The following is a 21348-nucleotide window of genomic DNA, read 5'->3' as shown; positions in this document are numbered from 1 at the left end:
GCCCTCCACAGTGCAGCGCCCCCCTATATCGCCTCCCTTATCTCAATCCATCACCCAGCCCGGGCTCTCCGCTCTGCTAATGAAACCAGATTGAGCGCCCCTTTAATTCGAACTTCTCATTCCCGCCTCCAAGACTTCTCCAGAGCAGCACCAGTCCTCTGGAACGCACTACCAAAGGCTACCCGAGCAATCCACGACTCGCAGAACTTCAGGCGTGCTCTAAAAACGCACCCCTTCAGGGAGGCATGCTGAATTCCCTAAACGAACCCCTCTGTACTCCGCCTGATAACATGCTCCCTGACCTACTGACTGCAATCCCTGCTAGCCATCATAAACCGCTCCTGCAGTCATACTGTTTCTGCCGTCACACGGCTAAATGTCTGACCATTGTCTATGTGTATAACATCCCTCACTCCCCACCTCGCCATACCGCGCACATCTCCACCCCGCCATACTGTGCACATCTCCAGCCCTTTACCTTCTGTATCACCCCATTACTTGTAGTATGTAAGCTCGTTGGAGCAGGACCCGCACCCCTATTGTTTCCATCAGCTGATTACAGTTAGTCCCCGACTTGCGAACAGGTTCCGTTCCGGGAGCCCGTTCGCAAGTCCATTTTGTTCGCAAGTCGAACAAATGGTTGTATGGAGCGGGATCGCGGGTGGATCCCGCTCCATACAACGCCGGGTGCCGCATGTTCTTACAGCGGTATTTAAAGTGTTAACAGTTCTGACGAGCGGCGCGGCTCGTCGGAACTGCTGCTGCCGGGTGCCCGCTGTAAGAACAGCCTGCACCCGACGTTCAGGGGGCCCGTACAGCGTCCCACGATGAGATCGCGGGACGCTGTGCGGTTGCTAGGCAGCCGGGGACCTCCTGAAACGCCCCAGGGCTGCCTATGCAGAGTGCCCATCAAGCGCACGGACTGATAGGCGCTCTTCATAGACAGCCCTAGGGCCTTTCAGAAGGCCCCCGGCTGCCCAGCAACCGCGATGTGACCGGACAGGCTTCCATCAGGCTTGATAGAAGCCTGTCCGGCCCCTGCACAGCATGATGTAATGCCATAGCATTACATCATACTGTGCAGGACAGATAGTTCGTATCTAGCGAAATTCGTAAGTCGAATGTTCGCAAGTCGGGGACTATCTGTACTATATGTAACCGTGGTTCTGTAATGTAAGCTCGTTGGAGCAGGACCCTCACCCCTATTGTTTCCATCAGCTGATTACTATGTAACCGTGGTTCTGTAATGTAAGCTCGTTGGAGCAGGACCCTCACCCCTATTGTTTCCATCAGCTGATTACTATATGTATCCCTGGTTCTGTAATGTTTGTATTTTGTCTTTCTGTATCCCCCTGTCTATGTAAGCGCTGCGGTATATGTTGGCGCTACACCAATACAGATTATTATTATTTCTGATCCAAATCCTAGCTACCGCAGGGGAGGCATTGTGTTCTTACAATGAGTCTATGGATAGTGACTGGGTTCGCCCTTTAAGGGGTCTTTCACGCGGGACAGAATAGGTCGTACGACGCAGCGCAAGCCGCCATCCATTCCGAACCAAAACCCAAAGGCTGCGTACAGATTTTGATGCGGAAGTGAAAATGACGTAAACATCTGCCTGCGCTCCGGCATCAGCGAGCCGTCAGATCTGTGGACTTTGGCGCGGAGTCCTACAGGCTGCGTCCCCCATGAGCGTTAGCACCCGCTGCCGTGGCCCTGGGGTAGTGGTGCAGCCCCCTCTCTGCTCCCTGCTGTTCTCTGTTGGATTTGTTTCTCGCCATCTCTGTCAGGAAGTGAAGTGGAGAACTGTGACGTCACGGCCGCAGGGTACAATGACGTCAGAGCCGCAGCGGGAACGCGCTCTCTGCACCTGGGCAGCGGGGAGGGACCAGTAAGCGAGGGTTCCCCGGCGTGACGTCACTAACGCACACATGGCCACGCCCTACTGCCTTCCCATTGGTCTAAAGGCTACGGGAGCGCGCCCGCCGCCCGCTCGCCCCGCCCCTCAGCTGACGCACTGGACAGCTGGGCCGCCCGTCCTTCGTGCTCGCTCCCGCGGCTCCCGATCACTTCAAGATGGCGGCGCTAAGCGGGGGATCGGCCGAGGGGCCCTCACTGCTCAACGGGGACCTGGAGTCCGAGGCCGGGAGCCTGAGCGGAGCCGGGGAGATGGCAGCGGCTGGGGGCTACCCGGAGGAGGTGAGGGCGGCCGCTGGGGGACCTGCCTGTCAGATGCTGCACTGATGGGGTGCCCGTCGTGACATGGGGCTGCTGGACGCCTCTGTGTCGTGATATGCTGCTCTCGCGACATTACTGCCTGAGACCTGTTGTGCGGACTATTGTGACAGTGGGGGATTGTCTGCAGGGGATTCTTCATCTATCGTGACATAGAAGCCCGGCAGTGCAGTGAGCTCACGCTATTGTTTATGTCGTGATACTGTCTGATGAGTGGCTGTGGAGAAGGCGGCTGTCACGATATTGGAAAGGTCTGATGGGATCAATATTGTGTTCTGGCGATCTGGTGAAAAAAACGGACAAAACCGGAAGCCGCGCCGCTTGTAGCCGTTATATATATATATACTAGCGGGATCGGTCCGGCGTCTGTCACAAACGCCCTGCTGTCCCTTCAGCGCCCCCTGTAGTAACGGACCGGTGGCTCCCAGCAGTAACGGATCCGTCTTAGTGTAGCGGCGCGGTCTCTGCGGCGCGGGCGTCTCTGCGTTCTGGATAGGCTTATTTTTCCGTATTCGCGCAGTGGACCCTTCCCGTCGCCGTCTGCTCTCCCCGTCACGCGGTCTGCCCTCCCGGCGCTCAGAGAATGTGGCGCGTCCGGTTCGCGGCGCCTTCTGAGGGGTTTCTTGTGGTTTTCCGCGCCCGACACGTCTCTACAAGAGGATCTCTGCGCGGCCGCTGGCGTCACGTGGGGCGGTTCATGGGACGGCCTCCCATTGGCTGCAGCCGTCATGTGGGTGAAGAACCCGTGTGACCACTGATGTAAACAGAGCAGTGCATTGTGGGAGGTGAGCACCACAGCTGGCCCCGCCCCCAACAGTGATGCTAGGAAACGCGCCTGGATTTGAATTGTGGCCTCTGAGCTCGCCGTCCGCACGGGCCATCCACGGAGAAATGCACTAAAAGGCGTTCCGTGGGTGTAGGAAAAATCGCAGCATCCTCTCCTGCATCCGCATGGCCGGCCCCCCAACCCGCAGCCAATAGGAGCCTCTGACCCGCAGCCAATAGGAGCCTCTGACCCGCAGCCAATAGGAGCCTCTGACCCGCAGCCAATAGGAGCCCCCGACCCGCAGCCAATAGGAGCCCCCGACCCGCAGCCAATAGGAGCCTCTGACCCGCAGCGCGCCCACAAATAACCCTGCGTCCGGGCTGCGGGCACCGCTGACCTGCCTAAGCGAAGAGTCTGGGAAATGCAAAGAAAGGGAAACCCCCCCTGCAGTGCGTGCGTTCGCCGGCGAGCCGCTGCGGGCATCCACAGCGCAGGTCCTAGCGGGGTCACCGGGGGGCGGGGCAAGGGGGGGCACCTTTGAATTTTGTTTCCCACCTCCAGAGCAGAAAAGCGTAATTGTGCGTAAACGCCGACCGCGGTGAAAACGGGCCGATAAACGGGGTGCGAAAACTATGGGCGACCCTCCCGCGCCACCGCCGCCGCGCATGGAACTCACACCTGTAGGTAAAGCACACGTCTGCAAGTGCCACCGCCCGTGTTTATCGCGCCCGCCTGTGTGCCGTCAGTGTTGTAGTCCGCTGGTCACTGAACAGGTTCTTGTTGCCTGTTTAACCCTTTCCAATCCAATTTGTACCCTGGTTTTCCTAGGGGGCTTACTCTTTTTCTGCCATTATGCAACAGCGCTATCTGCTGGCTAAAGCCGGTACTGCATGAGGTGACACGTTGCATAGGCTCCGACAGCAGAGAGGCTGGCAATATACAGTAAGAGAACCCCGACGGACGTCTACCAACAACGGAGCTGTACAGCCTTAAATCATAATGTCTTCAGAGGTCAGACAGTGGATTGGAAAGGGTTAATGGATCCGTTTTTAAATCAGGTCGCGCAGAAGAACAAACGGGTCTGAAACCAGATAGAAGCCATCATGTCTGGACTGCCGAGGGGCTGCGGGCTGGACGGCCGCCATTCACTTCAATGGAAGCCATCCGCGCCAATGTAGTGGGCTTGTGTGAGCGGCTCGTCTGTGCCGCCGCTGCAGACTATCGCACATTCATCAATTTAAAATTTATTTTTTTTTCCTATTTTTGACCTGTCGCCTCAATTCGCTGACATCCGGCGGTTCTTTTAGTTCTCTTTTAACCCTTTGCAATCCAATCTTGGATTCAGGGTTTTCCTAGGGGGCTTTCTCTTTCTGCTGTTATACAATAGCGCCATCTGCTGGCTAGAGCCAGTACTGCGGTATGGGACATGCCGGAGAGGCCCCCCTGACAACAGAGCAGCCAGTAATATACAGTAAGAATACCCTGCTGGACTACTTTCAACATCGGAGCTGTACAGCCTTCAAATAAAATGGTTTTTAGATGTCACAGTGGATTGGAAAGGGTTAACTTCATTTTGTTGTGTGTTTTTGTAGGAGAAGAGAAAAATCATTAAAAATGGGAATCCGATTGCGGTTATGTCACGACGGCGGTTATGTCATGATCTTATATCGCGTGCAGACGTCATTGTGTTACAACTATTTTGCGCTCTCCTCTTCTGCTGATGTTCTGTAAACCTTGTTTTGGCTGGGGAAGGCCATGGCACCCCACCCCACAAAAACAGTCTGCCAAGAGAGCGTCACCATGTGACCTCCCCCGAGGAGCCGCCGTGACTCGTGCTGCAGCGGGGGGGGGGGGGCTTCAGCTTTTACTTACAATTTTATAAAATTGCATTTTTGAATAATTTATGTTAGTAAATTCTGTGTTCCGGAGGCCGAGGGTCCTGAATGTTGGAGAGTGCAACCGCTGGAGGACCCCGGGCATCCCTATTTCATGGATACTCCATTGGTTTCAGTTAGAATGGTGTAATGTTTGCTATGTCCTGCGGAGGAGCTGTGGGGTAAAGGGACCACTTGCGGCTAGGTATGTACCTTTAAGGAAATGTCCCGGCAAATAAGTGAGTAACATAGTTAAAGGGATTGGGTGTGTTCCTCCTGCCTGAACAGCGGGCACCATGACCTTGGCATAGGTTCCCTATACATGACAGGGCGGAGCTGTTGGCCTACATGCTGTGGGCACCATGACCCTGGCATAGGTTCCTATACATAACAGAGGACGTGGCCGTCGGCCTACATGCGGAGGGCAGCACGTTTATGTAGATGTTAGTGCCAGAAGCCAACCCCCCCCCCCACCACCACCTTCTGAGACCGCCACTAACTACTAGGACAAGAAGGCAGCCCTATCTGTTTCTGGATAGCCGCTAATTGCTTGGCCCTTGGAGACCCTGCAGCCCACGTTCTCTTAAGGGGTCTCCTCAGCAGAGGTTCTGAGCCTCATCTGTAGACAGCCGACATGGGTTACTTTACCCCGTTTCCACAGGAGACAAGGAGCCGTGCCAGAGAGGCGGTTTGCCATTTCGTTCCCCCGTCTGTGACTCCTCATGTATGTAGATCAGTGGTGGCACTGCAGGGTGGCCATGAGGCCCACATACATTTGAATCCCAAATAGTGGAATGTTTTACTCTTTGATGACCACCAATACGCTTTTTTACGGCGTTCTCTAATGGGCTTTAACTCTTTGCAATCCAATTTTGGATTCAGGGTTTCCTAGGGGGGTTTTCTCTTTCCGCCATTATACAATGGCGCCATCTGCTGGCTAGAGCCAGTACTGCGGTATGGGACATGTTGGAGAGGCCCCCGACAACAGAGCGGCCAGTAATACACAGTAAGAATACCCTGCCGGACGTCTTCCGATATCGGAGCTGTACAGCCTTCAATCAGAATGTCTTCAGACGTCACAGTGGTGCTGGAGCCGTCCTGGATAGACCGGTCCGTATCCATCCACAAGAGATCAAACAACCAGAGTCTGGACATCGGCGCTCTCCAGGCAAGGCTGCCATCATAGGCCGACTGCACACGGCGGGGTTGGATCCTGCATGTGGACTCCAACCCTGTGCCCGGCCGGGGACCTGAGCGTACCTGTCCGGATATCTGTGCTGAGGATGTGCCGGCCGGCGAGCCGTACAAATAATGCCGTGCGGTCCCTAAGCGATGACTCGGCCTTACCGCAATGGGCTGCGGGATGGAAAGCTTCAATGGAAGCCATCCTGTGGAATTTGGGTCAAAATAGAGCATGTTGTTGCTCCCATGATGAGTGGAAGATCTTAATTGATTTCCGCTTATGGCAAGTATTTGCTGCAGGATCCGGAGACAGACGCCCACTGCGGAATGCGCAATGCAAATCCAGCTGTGCATTGGCATAGTACACTGAACTACCCAAGTAATGCGGTGCACTACCTTGGAACATTGGCCGGGCGATTTAAATGCTGCTGTCAGTATTGACGAAGGCATTAAGGGTTAAGAGCTCCATTGAGCCGCACGGCTTATTGGAGCTTTTGCTGCCAGGTTTCAGCTGTAAGAAACAGCTGATGCCCACGTTGTATGGAGGGAGACCGCCGTGCGATCCGCAGGATGTGACTGTACGTCCTATAGTGTTAAAGGGTTAACAGCGCCGATGAGCGGACAATGTTACTGTATGTAATGGTGGTGGGGCGCATGATCTGGTATCTTATGGGTGTTGCAAGAAGTTAAATCCTTTCCTGACACCAACCCAGCGAGGGGAGCCCTTCCTCCGTAAACCGGGGTTTTAGGTTTTGCAGTTGACCCGCTAGACGCTAAAGTCTGATGAAGCCGCCCCCACTTGGTCCTTGGGCCTCTGTAAAGGGGATAAAGAACCCCAAAGAGTTGGTGATAAGAGTTCAAGGATTAAAAGAAACTAAGCGGAGCCTCGCCTGGCGTGTGGCGCTGGGCATCTGGGAGCCCTCGCCTGGCGTGTGGCGCTGGGCATCTGGGAGCCCTCGCCCGGCGTGTGGCGCTGGGCATCTGGGAGCCCTCGCCCGGCGTGTGGCGCTGGGCATCTGGGAGCCCTCGCCCGGCGTGTGGCGCTGGGCATCTGGGAGCCCTCGCCCGGCGTGTGGCGCTGGGCATCTGGGAGCCCTCGCCCGGCGTGTGGCGCTGGGCATCTGGGAGCCCTCGCCCGGCGTGTGGCGCTGGGCATCTGGGAGCCCTCGCCCGGCGTGTGGCGCTGGGCATCTGGGAGCCTCGTGTGGCGCTGGGCTCCTGGGCTGTAGAACCAGCTTGATCAAATGGATTCGGCCTGTCACGGAGAGGGGGAGTTCAGACCCTTTGATTCTTGTAGGAGGGAGATGGTCTCGGCAGTGACCCGTTGGTGGTTGGGCACCTTAGTGACTCCCAGGTATTTAGCCCGGATACCTAGAGGTGAGGGTCATCGGTGGGCCGGGGTCTACAGGATGGCAGATCTGGTACAATCCTGAACATTGGAGAGAGTGTATTTGGTTTATGGGTGGGGTAAAGGATTTTCCCGGGTCTTGCAGAAATGGGATCCTGTCCTCTGTGCACAAACTCCTAAGTCGCTGCTTGGATAGCAAATCAGCTTTTCCTTTTGCCCCTGGGAAGAAGGGAAAACCCCTAACCGAGGGGCGAAACCCACAGATTGCTGAGAGGTTTCAAATCAAATTTTTTTTTTTTTTTTTTTAACGCTCCCCACATCCTCACTGAAGGCCTTGTAGTCTCCAAAAAATGGGGCCGTTCTGGAAAAAAGGCTTTAAATTGAAGATTTGCAAAAAAAATAAAACTGGTCTAATTTCAGATGCATTTTTCTTAAATTCCAATGACACCCCCAAAGGGTCAGTAAACGTCCTAAATGCCGTTTTCAATACTTTAAGGGGTGCGTGTTTTTTTTGTTTTTTGTTTTTTTTTTTTTATAAATGTGGTGATTTTCTGATCTCCAGGCTTATAATATGTCGGGAATGAGTTGGTCCTTCAGGCCCAATGCCCACAGACGGCAATCCCGTGGCAAGATTCTGCACTAATTCCCGCCATTGCCCGCTGCCGTGGGTCATTGGTTTCTGCAGTCCTGTGCTGACGGCCGCGACTTGACTGCGGGAAAAGTCACGCGGTATTAAAACCGCGGCACGTCCTATTTCTGCGCCTCGCACAGGGATGTCGCTGCTGATGCGCCGGCTCTGTGAATGCGTGGCTGTGCACCAGCGGAGAGAAGACGCCGGACGGTAAGCGGGAGGTCCATGCCGGAGTACGGGGTCACCATCTGACCCGGGCGTGGGCAGGAGGCCTAAAAATATCAGCTTTTGAAATTTGTCCGTAAATGTGAGAAGTTACTGCTAAACTTCTGTACTTTGTGGAGTCCTAAAAAAAAAAGTAACTCTTTAAACATCTGCAATATAAAGTAGGCCGTGGGAACGGCTGGTTAACCATCTGTAGGCTGGACCCGCACCGATGTATGTGTATCACGTGCACCATGGACCCGCGCAAAATATGCAGCACATGGGGTCAATGAGAGTCCACGGCTTCTCATCGCTCCGCTCACAATTATCTATATTTATTACGTATGTTGCGCGGATAAAAAAAGAAAGCGTCCTGCTAGTCTTGTATCGCGCGTCGGAGCCCCGGCCGCTATGGGTGCGTCTGTGTATGCGAGGCGTCTTGTACGCGTGCGCGTCTCATGTCCTGAAGCAATAGCGGGTTTTATGTGACAATATGCAGTTCCATCCGCCAGTGAAATGCTGAGACTTTGTTTGCGGAGCGTATCGTACGGTTGTGGCCTGACAAGGAGATAAGCTCAAAGTCTGAAAACTGCAAGCTTTTTTTTTCTAAGTTTTTCAGTACTTTTTTTTTTCTTCATGAAAACAATATTGAGATATTTCACAGTAACATAAGTTACAAATTGTCACGAAAAAACTGTCTCAGAATTGCGTCAGTAAGTAAAGGCGTTCAATGGTTACCACCACATAAAGTGATGGATGTCAGACATAAAGGGGTTGTCCCGCGCCGAAACGGGTTTTTTTTTTTTTTTTCAACAGCCCCCCCGTTCGGCGCAAGACAACCCCGATGCAGGGGTTAAAAAAGAACACCGGACAGCGCTTACCTGAATCCCCGCGCTCCGGTGACTTCTTACTTACCTGCTGAAGATGGCCGCCGGGATCTTCTCCCTCGGTGGACCGCAGGGCTTCTGTGCGGTCCATTGCCGATTCCAGCCTCCTGATGACGTGACGGGACGGAGCTACAAGGAGTCGCTCTCCGGCACGAGCGGCCCCATTCAGAAAAGAAGACCCGGACTGCGCAAGCGCGTCTAATCTGGCGATTAGACTCTGAAAATTAGACGGAGCCATGGAGACGGGGACGCCAGCAACGGAGCAGGTAAGTGAATAACTTCTGTATGGCTCATAATTAATGCCTGATGTACATTACAAAGTGCATTAATATGGCCATACAGAAGTGTATAACCCCACTTTGTTTCGCGGGACAACCCCTTTAACATATAAGACTCGGTTCTTAACCCTTTCCAATCCATTGTCTGACGTCTGAAGACCTTCTGATTGAAGGCTGTACAGCTCCGATGTCGGAAGATGTCTGGCAGGGTATTCTTACTGTATATTACTGGCCGCTCTGTTGTCGGGGGCCTCTTCTGCATGTCCCATACCGCAGTACTGGCTCTAGCCAGCAGATGGCGCCATTGTATAATGGCAGAAAGAGAAAGCCCCCTAGGAATCGCTGGATCCAAAATTGGATTGCAAAGGGTTAAGAGGTCGGTCTCTCAGGGGTTAAAACCCTTCATTGTTCTGCTGGGAATCCCCCTTTTAACCCAAGATGCTAGAAGTTCTGCCCTTCTTGTAGGCCGGTAGTTCACTGGACATTAGACTGTTGTTCCGGATTGTCGGTGATTCGGCCGTTCTCTGTAAACTCGCCAGATTATCAGACAACTCTAATATGGATGCTAATAGAAAAGCCAATCTCTTGTAAGGCCTCCTGTCCGCGGGCGGAGGGGGCGCAGCGGAATCAGACCCTGCCGGCGATCCTGCGGACCTGTCCGGTTCGTCTTTCTGAACTGCAGATGTGTGTGGCAGCGCAGTAAAAAAATAACTAAAATACATTTTGGAGCGCGCTGGGATTTGTCTTCCACACAAAAAGGTCCGCTAAACAAATGCGCCCACTTTAATTCAGCTGCGGACGCCCATGCTTCCCTATGGGTGGCTTGAATTGTGGATCTTCCACGTGGATTCCCCAAATCAAATCCGCCTGTGAACATTGGGCCTAAGGTGGTCAGTAAAAGGAGTACCCAGCTGTTGGGGGGGTAAAGATGACTGGAGAAGGCAATGGCAGACCACCTTGCAAAAACGGTCTGCCAGGAAAACAGCACGATGTGAAGTCCCTCCCCCGAGGAGTCAGTCATGCTTCAGGGGACTTTACCTACCAGCATGGCAAATCTAGACTTGGCGAACTTTGCCCATTCATCCTTGCAAAAGCGCTCCGACTCAGATGTAGAGGACATGTTGTTTGTAGCGCCCTCTTCAGTTCAGCCCATAGATCTTCAGTGGGGTTCAGGGCTGGGCTCTGGTGGGCCATTCCACAACTTCTCTTCTGGTTCTGCCATTCTCTTGGTGATTTGCCCGTCTGCTTTGGGTCCTTGTGCTGAAAGGTGAAATCCCTCTTCATCTTCAGCTTTTTAGCCGAGGCCGGAAGGTTTTGGGCCAAAACGAACTGATATTTGGGACTGTTCAGGATTCCCTCCACCTTGACTGAAGCCCCAGTCCGAGCAGCACAACAGCGCCCCACATGGTTACTGGTCTGGGGGTCTTCTGGTGACGGCAGTGTTGGTTTGCACCAAACATCCCTTCTGGAGTTAGGGTCAAGAAGTTCCCCCTCGGTCTCCTCAGACAGAACACGTTCCCACAGACTTCTGGCGGACTTGATGGAGGTTTAGGCAAAGCATAGCCAGGATTGTATGTTTGCCTTGGTTAGAGAAGGCTTCCATCTTGCCCCCCCTCCCCCACAGGTCAGACATATGAAGCATACGGGAGATGGTTGTCACGTGACTGCACAACTTGTCAGAAGCTCCTGCAGCTCCTTAAGGTTGGCTGTCCACCCAGGAGCAGGAGTCGGCAGGGGATCTCAGCTGTCAGCCTTATCTATTAGATAGGCTGACAGCGGAGAATCGCAATGATCCTCTGCTCATGGATGAGGGGGGAAGCGCCTGTCCACGGGCAAGTTTGAACTGCGTTCCCCGCGGCCGGATTATTACCACGGGAACGCAATTCAAACTTGCCCGTGGACAGGCAGCCTTAATGTTGCTGTCGGCCTCTTGGCAGGTTTTCTTTTGGTCTTTTGGCCGAAACGTTTTTTTTTTTTATTCAATAGGCCCCCCCGTTCGGCGCGAGACAAACCCGATGCATGGGTTAAAAAAAAAAAAAAACGGATAGTACTTACCCGAATCCCCGCTCTGCGGCGACTTCTTACTTACCTTACCAAGATGGCCGCCGGGATCTTCACCCACGATGCACCGCGGGTCTTCTCCCATGGTGCACCGTGGGCTCTGTGCGGTCCATTGCCGATTCCAGCCTCCTGATTGGCTGGAATCGGCACACGTGACGGGGCGGAGCTACGAGGACCAGCTCTCCGGCACGAGCGGCCCCATTCACCAGGGAGTAGACCGGACTGCGCAAGCGCGTCTAATCGGGCGATTAGACGCTGAAATTAGACGGCACCATGGAGACGAGGACGCCAGCAACGGAGCAGGTAAGTGAATAACTTCTGTATGGCTCATAATTAATGCACGATGTACATTACAAAGTGCATTAATATGGCCATACAGAAGTGTATAACCCCACTTGCTTTCGCGGGACAACCCCTTTAACTTTTGAGAGATATCCATTTCTTGGTAATGTTACTGTTGCACCAAATTTAGGGCTAACTCCCACGGCCAGATTTCTATTGAACCTAATAGCTCAATATTCATGCTGTGGTACTCCACCACGGAATTCCGCAGCGTGAAATAAACCGCGGCATGTTCTAAATGCCGTGGGAATGCACGCGGCCGGCTACCATTGTAGTCAATGGAAGCCGGCCATCACGCTATACTTCCGCTCTAGTATAGCGGAAGTAGCATGTGAGTACACGGCCCTGGCCACGTCATCTGACACTGCCGGTGCATCATCTGTTGTACTGCACATGGCCCCGGCCCTCCATGCGGGACACGTACGGCGGATCTGGAGTGGTAAGTGTGGGGGTTTTGGGGGGGTGCCGTGGCGGACTCCGCCAGCAGAATTTTGCAGCTTGGGCATGAGCCCTTAACCCCTTGAGTGGCGGGTTTCCTACCACCCTGTCGTGCCCACCAGGGCAGGTTTTTTAAAATGGTCTAATCATTGAATTTCAACTAGTTTTGCAGTTGCGTCTCAAGAGCCATAACTTTTTCATTTTTCCACTGACATGGCCATATAAGGGCTTGTTTTTTGCGGGACAAGTTGTGATTTTTTTTAAACAGGGGGGAGGAAAAAAAGAAATGGGGAAAAAAGAAAAAAAGGGGCCATGTCATTAAGGGGTTAAATAATGTATTAACTTCCTTCTCTGGGTCATTACGACGCACATGGATACCACATGTGTGATTGTATTTTTGATTTTTTGACAAAGTAAAGGGAGACAAGTGTTTTTTTATTTTATTTTATTTTTTTATAATTTTTTACCTTTTTTAAAAAAAATTTATTTTTTTTTGGTCCCTTTAGGGGACTTCCACAGGGACCCATCAGGACCCCTGATCACATTCCGGGGATCCAATGGTTACAGCCCTTTACATGCTGCAGTGACAGCCCTTTACATGCTGCAGTCACATAGACTGCAGTATGTAAAGGGTTAACACAGCAGAGATCGGAGGTTTTCTCTGATCTCTGCTGTAAAAGCTAGTACCTAGCTGTCCTCTGACAGCCAAGCACCAAGCTCTCCCTGCCACAGAGACCATCGGCTTGCTTCTGACAAGCCGATGGTCTCTATGGCAACCTGTAAACAAAGCAGGAGATTGCGGCAGATCGGCAATATCTTCTGCTGGTTTTTCAAAGCCCTTGCTCTGCTCTGTGTGGGTCTGTGCAGGCAGAGCACACTGTCACAGCTTGTGGCATTGTGCTCTGCAGCTCCCATAGTGATACATAGCCTGGAAATCTTCCGGGCTATGTCACTATGAGCAGTGGAGCTCGTCCCGGAAATTTTCCGGGCGTGCCACTCAAGGGGTTAATCCACTGCTTGATGTGGTCTTCATTGTGCCCCATGGTTTATGTGATGCCTTGGAGATGTCTTGGCCTTCTTCTCCTGGCTGATGCCTTCCAACAATCGGAACCCTTTGATAAGATCTTTACGGCTTTTGCTGAGAAATGAAACGAAGTAAATGTAAGGAAATCCTCCTAGAAGAGGTGGACCTTATATGGGGGAATCCCTGTAGATAATGGCAGCGGGGCGCTGGCTACTATTTAACACTAGTCTAATTGATTGGGGATGCGGTTGTGTTCAAAATTAGCCACTTTTCAAGATTGGAGACGAAAATCCCCCTCGACTACTTCTACAGAAGACGTCTTCATCTATGTGGTAATGACTATTATGTAACGAGAGCTTCTCGCCTCCACGTGATTCTCCATAACTCCTTGATCACAAGGATGTAACAATGAAGCTTATATGTCCATGAATGGCTGAGCGGATGAGCCGGCATCCTCCGGACTCGGAGACAAGAATGGTTACACGGGGTCAGGAGATGCTTATATATGAGACGCTTCTCCCATTTGTAGGAAGGTCCTCTTATTACTACGGATCTGGAATATCAAAGGTGAGAGAATCCTCCTGTTCATTCTATAGAATATTAGATCTGCGCCAAATCTGCGCTATCCCACCGGAAGAATCTGACGCCTTGGAAAGAATCAGAAGTAGTGATTCCGATATGTCAATCCTTTTAGTGGGGCCCTTGGTCGCTGTTGACCTTGGATACTCTGTGGCATACCGTCTACGAACATCTGATACCAATCACTTGAATGGGACTGAGATTACCTAAATCCATGCGGCGACTGACCGCACAGCGTCACAGAACGGAGAAGACCGCGGTATCGGAGGCTCCGAAAACCCTTCGTGTGATCCCGCCTCTTCCTGCGCCCGCCGTGAACTAGAGTGGACTTCCAATATAATGGACACCAATCTTCTGGTGTAAACTAGACTTGAATCTTTTGGGTTGGCATGGCCATGACCCTCCGGACGAGACACACCTGCTTTAAGTGGCATGGCACAAACTTTTTTTTTTTTTGAGACCGTGAAGCTGCCGCTAAAACTTGCAACTTTTCGACACCAAGTTTCATATTCTACATCTCTGTAATGCCTATTGATCTCTGATCTGCTTAAGGCTTTAAGAAGCGTTCAGTGTCTCATGGAGTACCTCTTTATGTTAGAGCGCCCCCGTCCTTATGCCGTGTCATAGTGCCAAAACACAGCGGTACTCTGAAAACGCGGCCCGGGCCGAAGACTGATTAGTGCTTGCTCCAAGCGTAGAGGACTCTTCTCACCTGGCGCTGCGTCTCCTTCCACTTGGCAGGCGTCATGTAGAAACTTTTAATCCCCGTGACGCCCAAAATGCTGCAGGGCCTGAAACCTGCAGCACGGAACCGGCTGAGCTGGTTAGTCTCCCCAGACCGGTGCAGGTGGACGACCCTACGGATCCCAAGAACTCGGTCCTCTCGGCTCGCGTGTGACATCCGCTGCTCGTTAGTCTTGTGCAGCTGAAGGGCCCAGTGCCTGCAGCCCCTTCATTCTAGGGGCCCAACAGTCGGACCCCCACCAATCATCTAGTGATCTGCCCTAAATGGAAGTAGAGGAAAATCATCACACCGGCCGCCTGCAGACGGACCCGGTGCCCCTCCAGAGACCTGCGGCTCACCCGCTCCCAGCGTCTCCTTCTCTGATGTGCCGCCGCAGGGTGGAGCCGGCGGGTCTCTACTGACACTTATGTGCGGGCCTCTGCGAGACCTGCGCAGAAATGGAGCATGCCGCGATTTGTTTTCCGTGTGTGTTTTCACGCTGACAGATCACGGCTGTGTGCATGCAATCCTATAGCAGTGGGCACGGGCGGAAATTCTGCGGGAAATCCCACCCGTATGCAGGGGGCCATACTGAGAGAAAACCTATACGTTTTTGTAACCCTTTGGCTCAAATATGAAAAAAGTTGAAGCAATTTTGCAGATGTTTTAAAATCTCCCGTTTACTGTATACAGCTCCTATGCAGAATGCTATCTCTTCAGGGAAACTAACCCTTTGTAGTATAAAGGTGGCGTCACACGAGCGCAATTGCGATAGCATATAGAACCCGTTCACTTCAATGAGTTCCTTCACATGTAGTGGTTTTCGGCGCACATTTCGAGCATGGGGGGGGGGTACACGCAACATGCGCTATTTTTCGGCACAATTGGGCACAGGAGGTCGCCGTCTGCCTGAAATTGCGCAGTTCACTGACTTTTGCGGGCTTAATTGAAAACTGGGCCTCTGGAGCCAGTTGAGACCCGCCTACTAATTAGGCAGTCCGGCCTACTTGAGCATGGCACTGTAGAGGCCATGCTGATGTGAGCGGTCTCAGCAGCGCTATAAAGTACAGTAAAATGTACTGATCTGGGCGCAGTAACCGACCATCCTGCACCATGCATAGCGCATATATGTCCGGAGATGGCGAACGTACATGCGGCTACACTCCTGTGAGTCTGCCCTACGGCCTGTCACACGGGCGTACTTGCATACGCAAAATTTGCGCGCCTGATACGCAGAGAATAGAACCCATTGATTTCAGTTGGTGTGTTCACATGCGTGTGATTCTCCTGCGCATGTCAGTCGGGCAAAAACTGCAGCATGCTCTATTTTCCTGCACATTTGCTCACTAAGTGTCCATAGAAGTCAATATGGGTTTAAACCATTAACCCTTTCCAATCCACTGTCTGACATCTAAAGACATTCTGATTGAAGGCTGTACAGCTCCGATGTCGGTAGACGTCCGGCAGGGTATTCTTACTGTAGATTACCGGACGCTGTGTTGTCGGGGGGACTCTCCAGCATGTCACATACCGCAGTACTGGCTCTAGCCAGCAGATGGTGCCGTTGTATAATGGCAGAAATAGAAAGACCCCCCCCTAGTAAACCCTGAATCCAAAATTGGATTGCAAAGGGTTAAACCGTACTTGCCCTCATTGGCCCCGGTGATCAAAGTACTGCGATTTTCCTGGTCTCTGACAGCGAAAGTCAGATGACCGCTGCTGGCCAGTCAAAGGCCACAGCGCCTCTGCCCGTTCTCCTGGCATCAGCCCTCACAACTTGGGTGCCATGATTCCTGGAGAGTTGAATGCTGACCCTGCACCATCTGATTGGCAGGCAGCGGTCACCTGACTGACTTCTGTCAACAGAGCCTGGGAGAATTGTGGGGCTGGATTGTCGAGGCTGAGAACGGGAAATAGTTTTTTTTTTTTGTTTGTTTTTTTTAAAAAAAAAAAAAACCATTTGGCTTTATTTAAAGACAACCAGACAACCCCTTTAATCTTCAGGATTGGTAAAGTCTGACCCCAGGGTTACCAAGTGATGGCATACCCCTTTAAAAGAGTTGTCCAAGGTTGGAAAAACTTGTCTGCTGTCTCTCAAAAACGGTGGCACTCTAGTCCGTGGGTTGTCTGGTATTGAAGCTCCGCTCCTATTCTCATTTCTGGAGCTCAGCTGCAATACCACACACAACCTTTGGACAGGGGTGGTGCTGTTTTTGACACGTTTTTCTAACCCTGGACAGCCCCTTTAACTGCAGCAAGAATCTGCTACTGAGCTTCATGGAGGACATGACTCAGAAGGCTCACTCATTTCTATTAGCCCTTTGCAATGCTGTTTTCCTGCTTTTTGGGTGCTGCAGACACAATTTATAGCCTGTTCTGGCCATCCATGTAATCCATAGACTGAACGGCTTCCCCAGAGCGGAAGATCATTTTCTCTGTCTAAGCCCTACTAAAGATCCATTTACACGCAAAGATAATTCATTCATAAGGGTTTTGAGCGATTGTTTTGCATAAACTGCTAATGGACACTAATGTCTACCGGCAGCTTATCACCTTCATTTGCCTGTAAAGGAGCCTCCTGAGCTGTATTCAGAGAACAGCAGGGGGTTCTGTTCTCTACATTCAGCTCCTTAGCTTGCAGCCCTGCAGCAAAACAGAATACAATGTGATCCGCACTGCCATGAAGAATACAGCACTATGGACAGTAAACTGTCTTCTCTTCTCTCCAACTGAATGATGGATTTTATGCTTGCCTAAAAATCATCCTTCCGCCAAAGAGTGAAAGATGGGAGGATTTACAAACAACGATTATCACTCAAACAATGGCTTTTGAGTGAATTTTGAGCGATTAAAGGGGTTGTCCCGAGGCAGCAAGTGGGTCTGTACACTTCTGCATGGCCATAATAATGCACTTTGTAATGTACATTGTGCATTAATTATGAGCCATGCAGAAGTTATAAAAAGTTTTATACTTACCTGCTCCGTTGCTGGCGTCCTCGTCTCCATGGTGCCGACTAATTTTCGCCCTCCGATGGCCAAATTAGCCGCGCTTGCGCAGTCCGGGTCTTCTGCAGTCTTCTATGGGGCTCCGTGTAGCTCCGTGTAGCTCCGCCCCGTCACGTGCCGATTCCAGCCAATCAGGAGGCTGGAATCGGCAGTGGACCGCACAGAAGAGCTGCGGTCCACGGAGGAAGAGGCCATCTTCAGCGGTGAGTAGAGAAGTCACCGGAGCGCGGGGATTCAGGTAAGCGCTCCGGTGAGCTTTCTTTACCTCCCTGCATCGGGGTTGTCTCGCGCCGAACGGGGGGGGGGGTTGAAAAAAAAAAAAACCCGTTTCGGCGCGGGACAACCCCTTTAAGCATTGCGTGTAAATGGGCCTATAGACTTATGGACCCAGAGAAAGTCTTTGCAAGACCTAACGCCTATAGAGGCACTATAGAGCTGTTTTGCATCCTTTTTCCCAGGATCCTATTCCCCAAATGACTGTCATAGATGGAGCAGTCTTTCCATGGAGGGTGATCTGGGTAGTGCCGGTAAAGAATCCCATTGTCCGGGGTGTTCGGCGCTGTACCGATGTGACTGCTGCTTCTCTAGTTGCGTGAGTGGCCTCGACAGATGAGACTGCTCCATGACAAATGTGTTTGTCTTGCAGTCTCTGTCCTGCAGATCTAAACACGAGGAGACGTCTTCCGACTGTTTGTATTTACAGTATATTAACCTTTTAATCCCTTAGTGAATGCTATCGTGTAACAGACTGAGGGTACGCATCTTTCTATTCACAGCCGAAAACATCTGTGCTAATAGTCTATTAATGTCTTTCCTATTAAAACCAGTGTTTTAGAAGCCTAGATGGTGTATTAAAGGGGTTCCTTCATTGGAGCATGATTTCCTATGGTGCCCCCACAGGGAAAAATAGGCATTGCACAGGTTTTCCTTTTTTATCAATGTGCTGTCTATATAACTCATGGACATGCTGGGTCCTCCGGACTGAGAAACGTTCTTTTGCAGTGGTCTGCTCCAGTTAAAGGGGTATTCCTCTAATAAAGTGATTGTCCTAACACTACCATATGCCATTACTTTATGATCTTGGACCCCCACCAATCCTGAGAATGAAGGGAGTGCAGCGCTGGGGTGTTGCTGCTAATCCTTCCATTTTGAAGTTCATTGTGGAACCATCCAAGAAGCCGGTGGTCGAGCTCGCCACTGCAAGGGGCACTGATCTGTCGGGTCCTCCAGAGCAAAGTAGTTAAGGCCTTCTCCAGTTAAAAGGGTCATCCTGTCTCATAAAATGGCATAATACTAGCATATGCCATCGCTTTATGATGTGTCGGGCACCCACTGATCCAGACCATCAAAAGGGGGTAGGGCTTTATACGATAACTGTAATGCTGCTTTTGCCCTGCGGGTGTGCTGTAGTAAAACTTGCTGCCAGATTTCCCTAGAGCTTACAGCTGGTCACTGGGGTCTCTTCAGTAATGGGACACCCTGTGATCAGCTTCTTCTCAAGGGATTGGCCAAAGACACGATCACAGGAACTTTTGTTGCTGTTTAGTGACTTTTTAGTATAAATGTTGTATTTTCTTTTTTCTCTTCAGATCTGGAATATCAAGCAGATGATTAAGTTAACACAAGAGCACATCGAAGCCCTCCTGGACAAGTTTGGAGGCGAGCACAATCCCCCCTCAATATATGTCGAAGTAAGTTCAGCGCATTGCTTAACCCCTTAAGGACTAGGGTGTTTTTAATCCTAAAGGACCAGACTTTTTAACTTTGAGGGCTAGGGGTTGTGAGGTTGTGCGCATCTCCCATTGATCTCTGCGGGAGAGCATGTGCGCACAGCCTTGCGAAGAGCCGCGCGCTGTGAGCGTGCCCCCTGATGTATTGGGGGCATTGGATCTGTGCGGTCGTATAGATTATATGCACCCTCACCTTTGAGCCCCATTGTGTAGGTTATGGGGTCAGAGGTAATGACAGATGACCTTTACTCCTTTCAACCTTCACAATGTAACGGCCACAATCGGCACGATCACTGGTGGTGGCTGTTAACTGTTTAAATACTCTTAACCGTGTTCTGATGAGATCGCAACGTGCTGTTTGATTGCCATGGCAGCCTGGGGCCCTTTTGAAGGCTGATTGGCATGACCGACTGCCTGTCAGTGTGGCATAATGCAATTTTATGGTATTGCGTTATACTCCATAAACAATCAAACAATGGGAACCAAGAAAATATATAATGAATATGGGAAAGGTTTTTTATTTTTTATTTTATTTAGTTTTAGGGTTGTGGGGTTGGGGTGTGCATCATTTAGGGGTTAAGAGGGAAGACCATCTTGTTCAGTTTCTGGTGAACACTGCAGTATCTCCTCCTCAACCTCACATTGGCTGATGACAGGGAGCAATAGATTGCCTTTCCCTGCATGAGTCCGTATATGAAGCCTGTCCTCCCTCCGGCTGTCCCGGCTCCAGTGTTTTCGCTCTTCTCCCTCTGTGTTGTGTAAACGGAGGCAGAACTTTTTATAAACTGTTAGGAGCTTCCCAAACATTTCTGCCTCGTCCTTCACCTCTGCTGCCTCCCCAGAGCGCCTGGCGGAGCCGCCTGTTTACTGTCTGCTCGCCTCCCACCTCGTTCGCTGGCTTACCGCAGACTTAAAGAGCCACAAGCACTAAATTCCGCTGCTTCCAAGAGAAAATGCCAGTATCCGTCACTCGTATGTATGTGGGGATTCACGGAGCTGGGGCGTAAATGTCGGATAACGGGCCAATGGCTTCTATTAGGCCGCCTGCAGATGGCCAGACCAGATCCCGCTGCGAGGATTCTTGCAGGGGGATGCGAGTCGTGCCCCTGCAGTGACCACTGCGGCTCACCTGCTCTGCCGACTCCTCCACTCTATGTGCCCGCTGCGCCCAGCACAGAGCAGGTGCGTCACCAGTGACCTTTCTGTGTGGGCCTTTGCGAGGCTCACACAGAAATGGGACATGCTGCGATTTGTTTACCGCGCAAGTCTTCGCACGGTCAATTCGCGGCTGTCTGCATTATCTAATGCAATCCTATGGCAGCGGGCATGCGTGGAAATTCTGCGGAAAATCTCGCCGCAGGACTTGTGCCCCTGTGCAAGAGCCCTTAAAGGGGTTTTCCAATAACTCCCTCTGTCCACTAGGAGCCCCAGGATTGGTGAATACACATGTGCCCCACCTCGACATGTATCCGTATCCTGTGCATGGGTGACAAACGTATTTAACCCCTTAGGCCTCATGTCCACGGGGAAAATCAGATCCGCTGCAGATTCTACATGTAGAATCTGCAGCGGGTCCCTCCTGCCCCGCGGACATGAGCGCCGAAAATAGAAATTTAAAAGCATTTACCTATCCGTAGCGGGCGGCGAAGGTCAGCTGTTCCTCACGGCCGGATCTTCATTTTCGGCCGGCGGATGAATTCCTGACGCCGGCGGCACGTCGCCGGCACGTCGTCGACGTGCCGCGCGCATGCGCCGGGCACATCCGCCGAGCCGAAGCAAGGGAGATGCGGCCGTGAGGAAGAGCAGAGCTTCGCGGCCCGCTGCGGGTGAGTAAATGCTTTTAATTCCTATTTTAGGTCTCCCGCGGATCCGGACGGCTTCCATAGGCTTCAATAGAAGCCCGCGGGAGCCGTCCCCGCGGGAGACCCGCATGAAAATGGAGCATGGTCCAGATTTTTTCATGCTCCATTTTTTTTTAAATGCCTTTTATTGACGATCCGCGGGTATTTATCTACCCGCGGGTGGTCAATGCATCCCTA

The 21348-nt window shown here is 51.8% G+C and overlaps 1 protein-coding gene across 2 annotated transcripts in view; it reads left to right on the top strand.

Annotated features, from left to right (window-relative positions):
• Positions 1-2049: 2049 nt before the first annotated feature.
• Positions 2050-21348, top strand: part of BRAF (B-Raf proto-oncogene, serine/threonine kinase) — a 52258-nt gene continuing 32959 nt past the window's right edge. The window contains exons 1-2 of one of the 2 annotated variants that reach the window (XM_066590273.1): positions 2050-2199; positions 19169-19270. In XM_066590273.1, the coding sequence (XP_066446370.1) occupies positions 2077-2199; positions 19169-19270 (225 nt within the window). In that variant the 5' untranslated portion in view covers positions 2050-2076. The remainder of the gene's footprint in view (positions 2200-19168; positions 19271-21348) is intronic. The other variant, XM_066590272.1, reaches the window with a different exon arrangement.

The sequence above is a fragment of the Eleutherodactylus coqui genome, chromosome 2, assembly GCF_035609145.1.
Source record: "Eleutherodactylus coqui strain aEleCoq1 chromosome 2, aEleCoq1.hap1, whole genome shotgun sequence".
Taxonomy (NCBI): Eukaryota; Metazoa; Chordata; class Amphibia; order Anura; family Eleutherodactylidae; genus Eleutherodactylus; species Eleutherodactylus coqui.
Note: the sequence above shows the minus strand (reverse complement) of the source record. Positions and strands in the feature narration are given on the sequence as shown.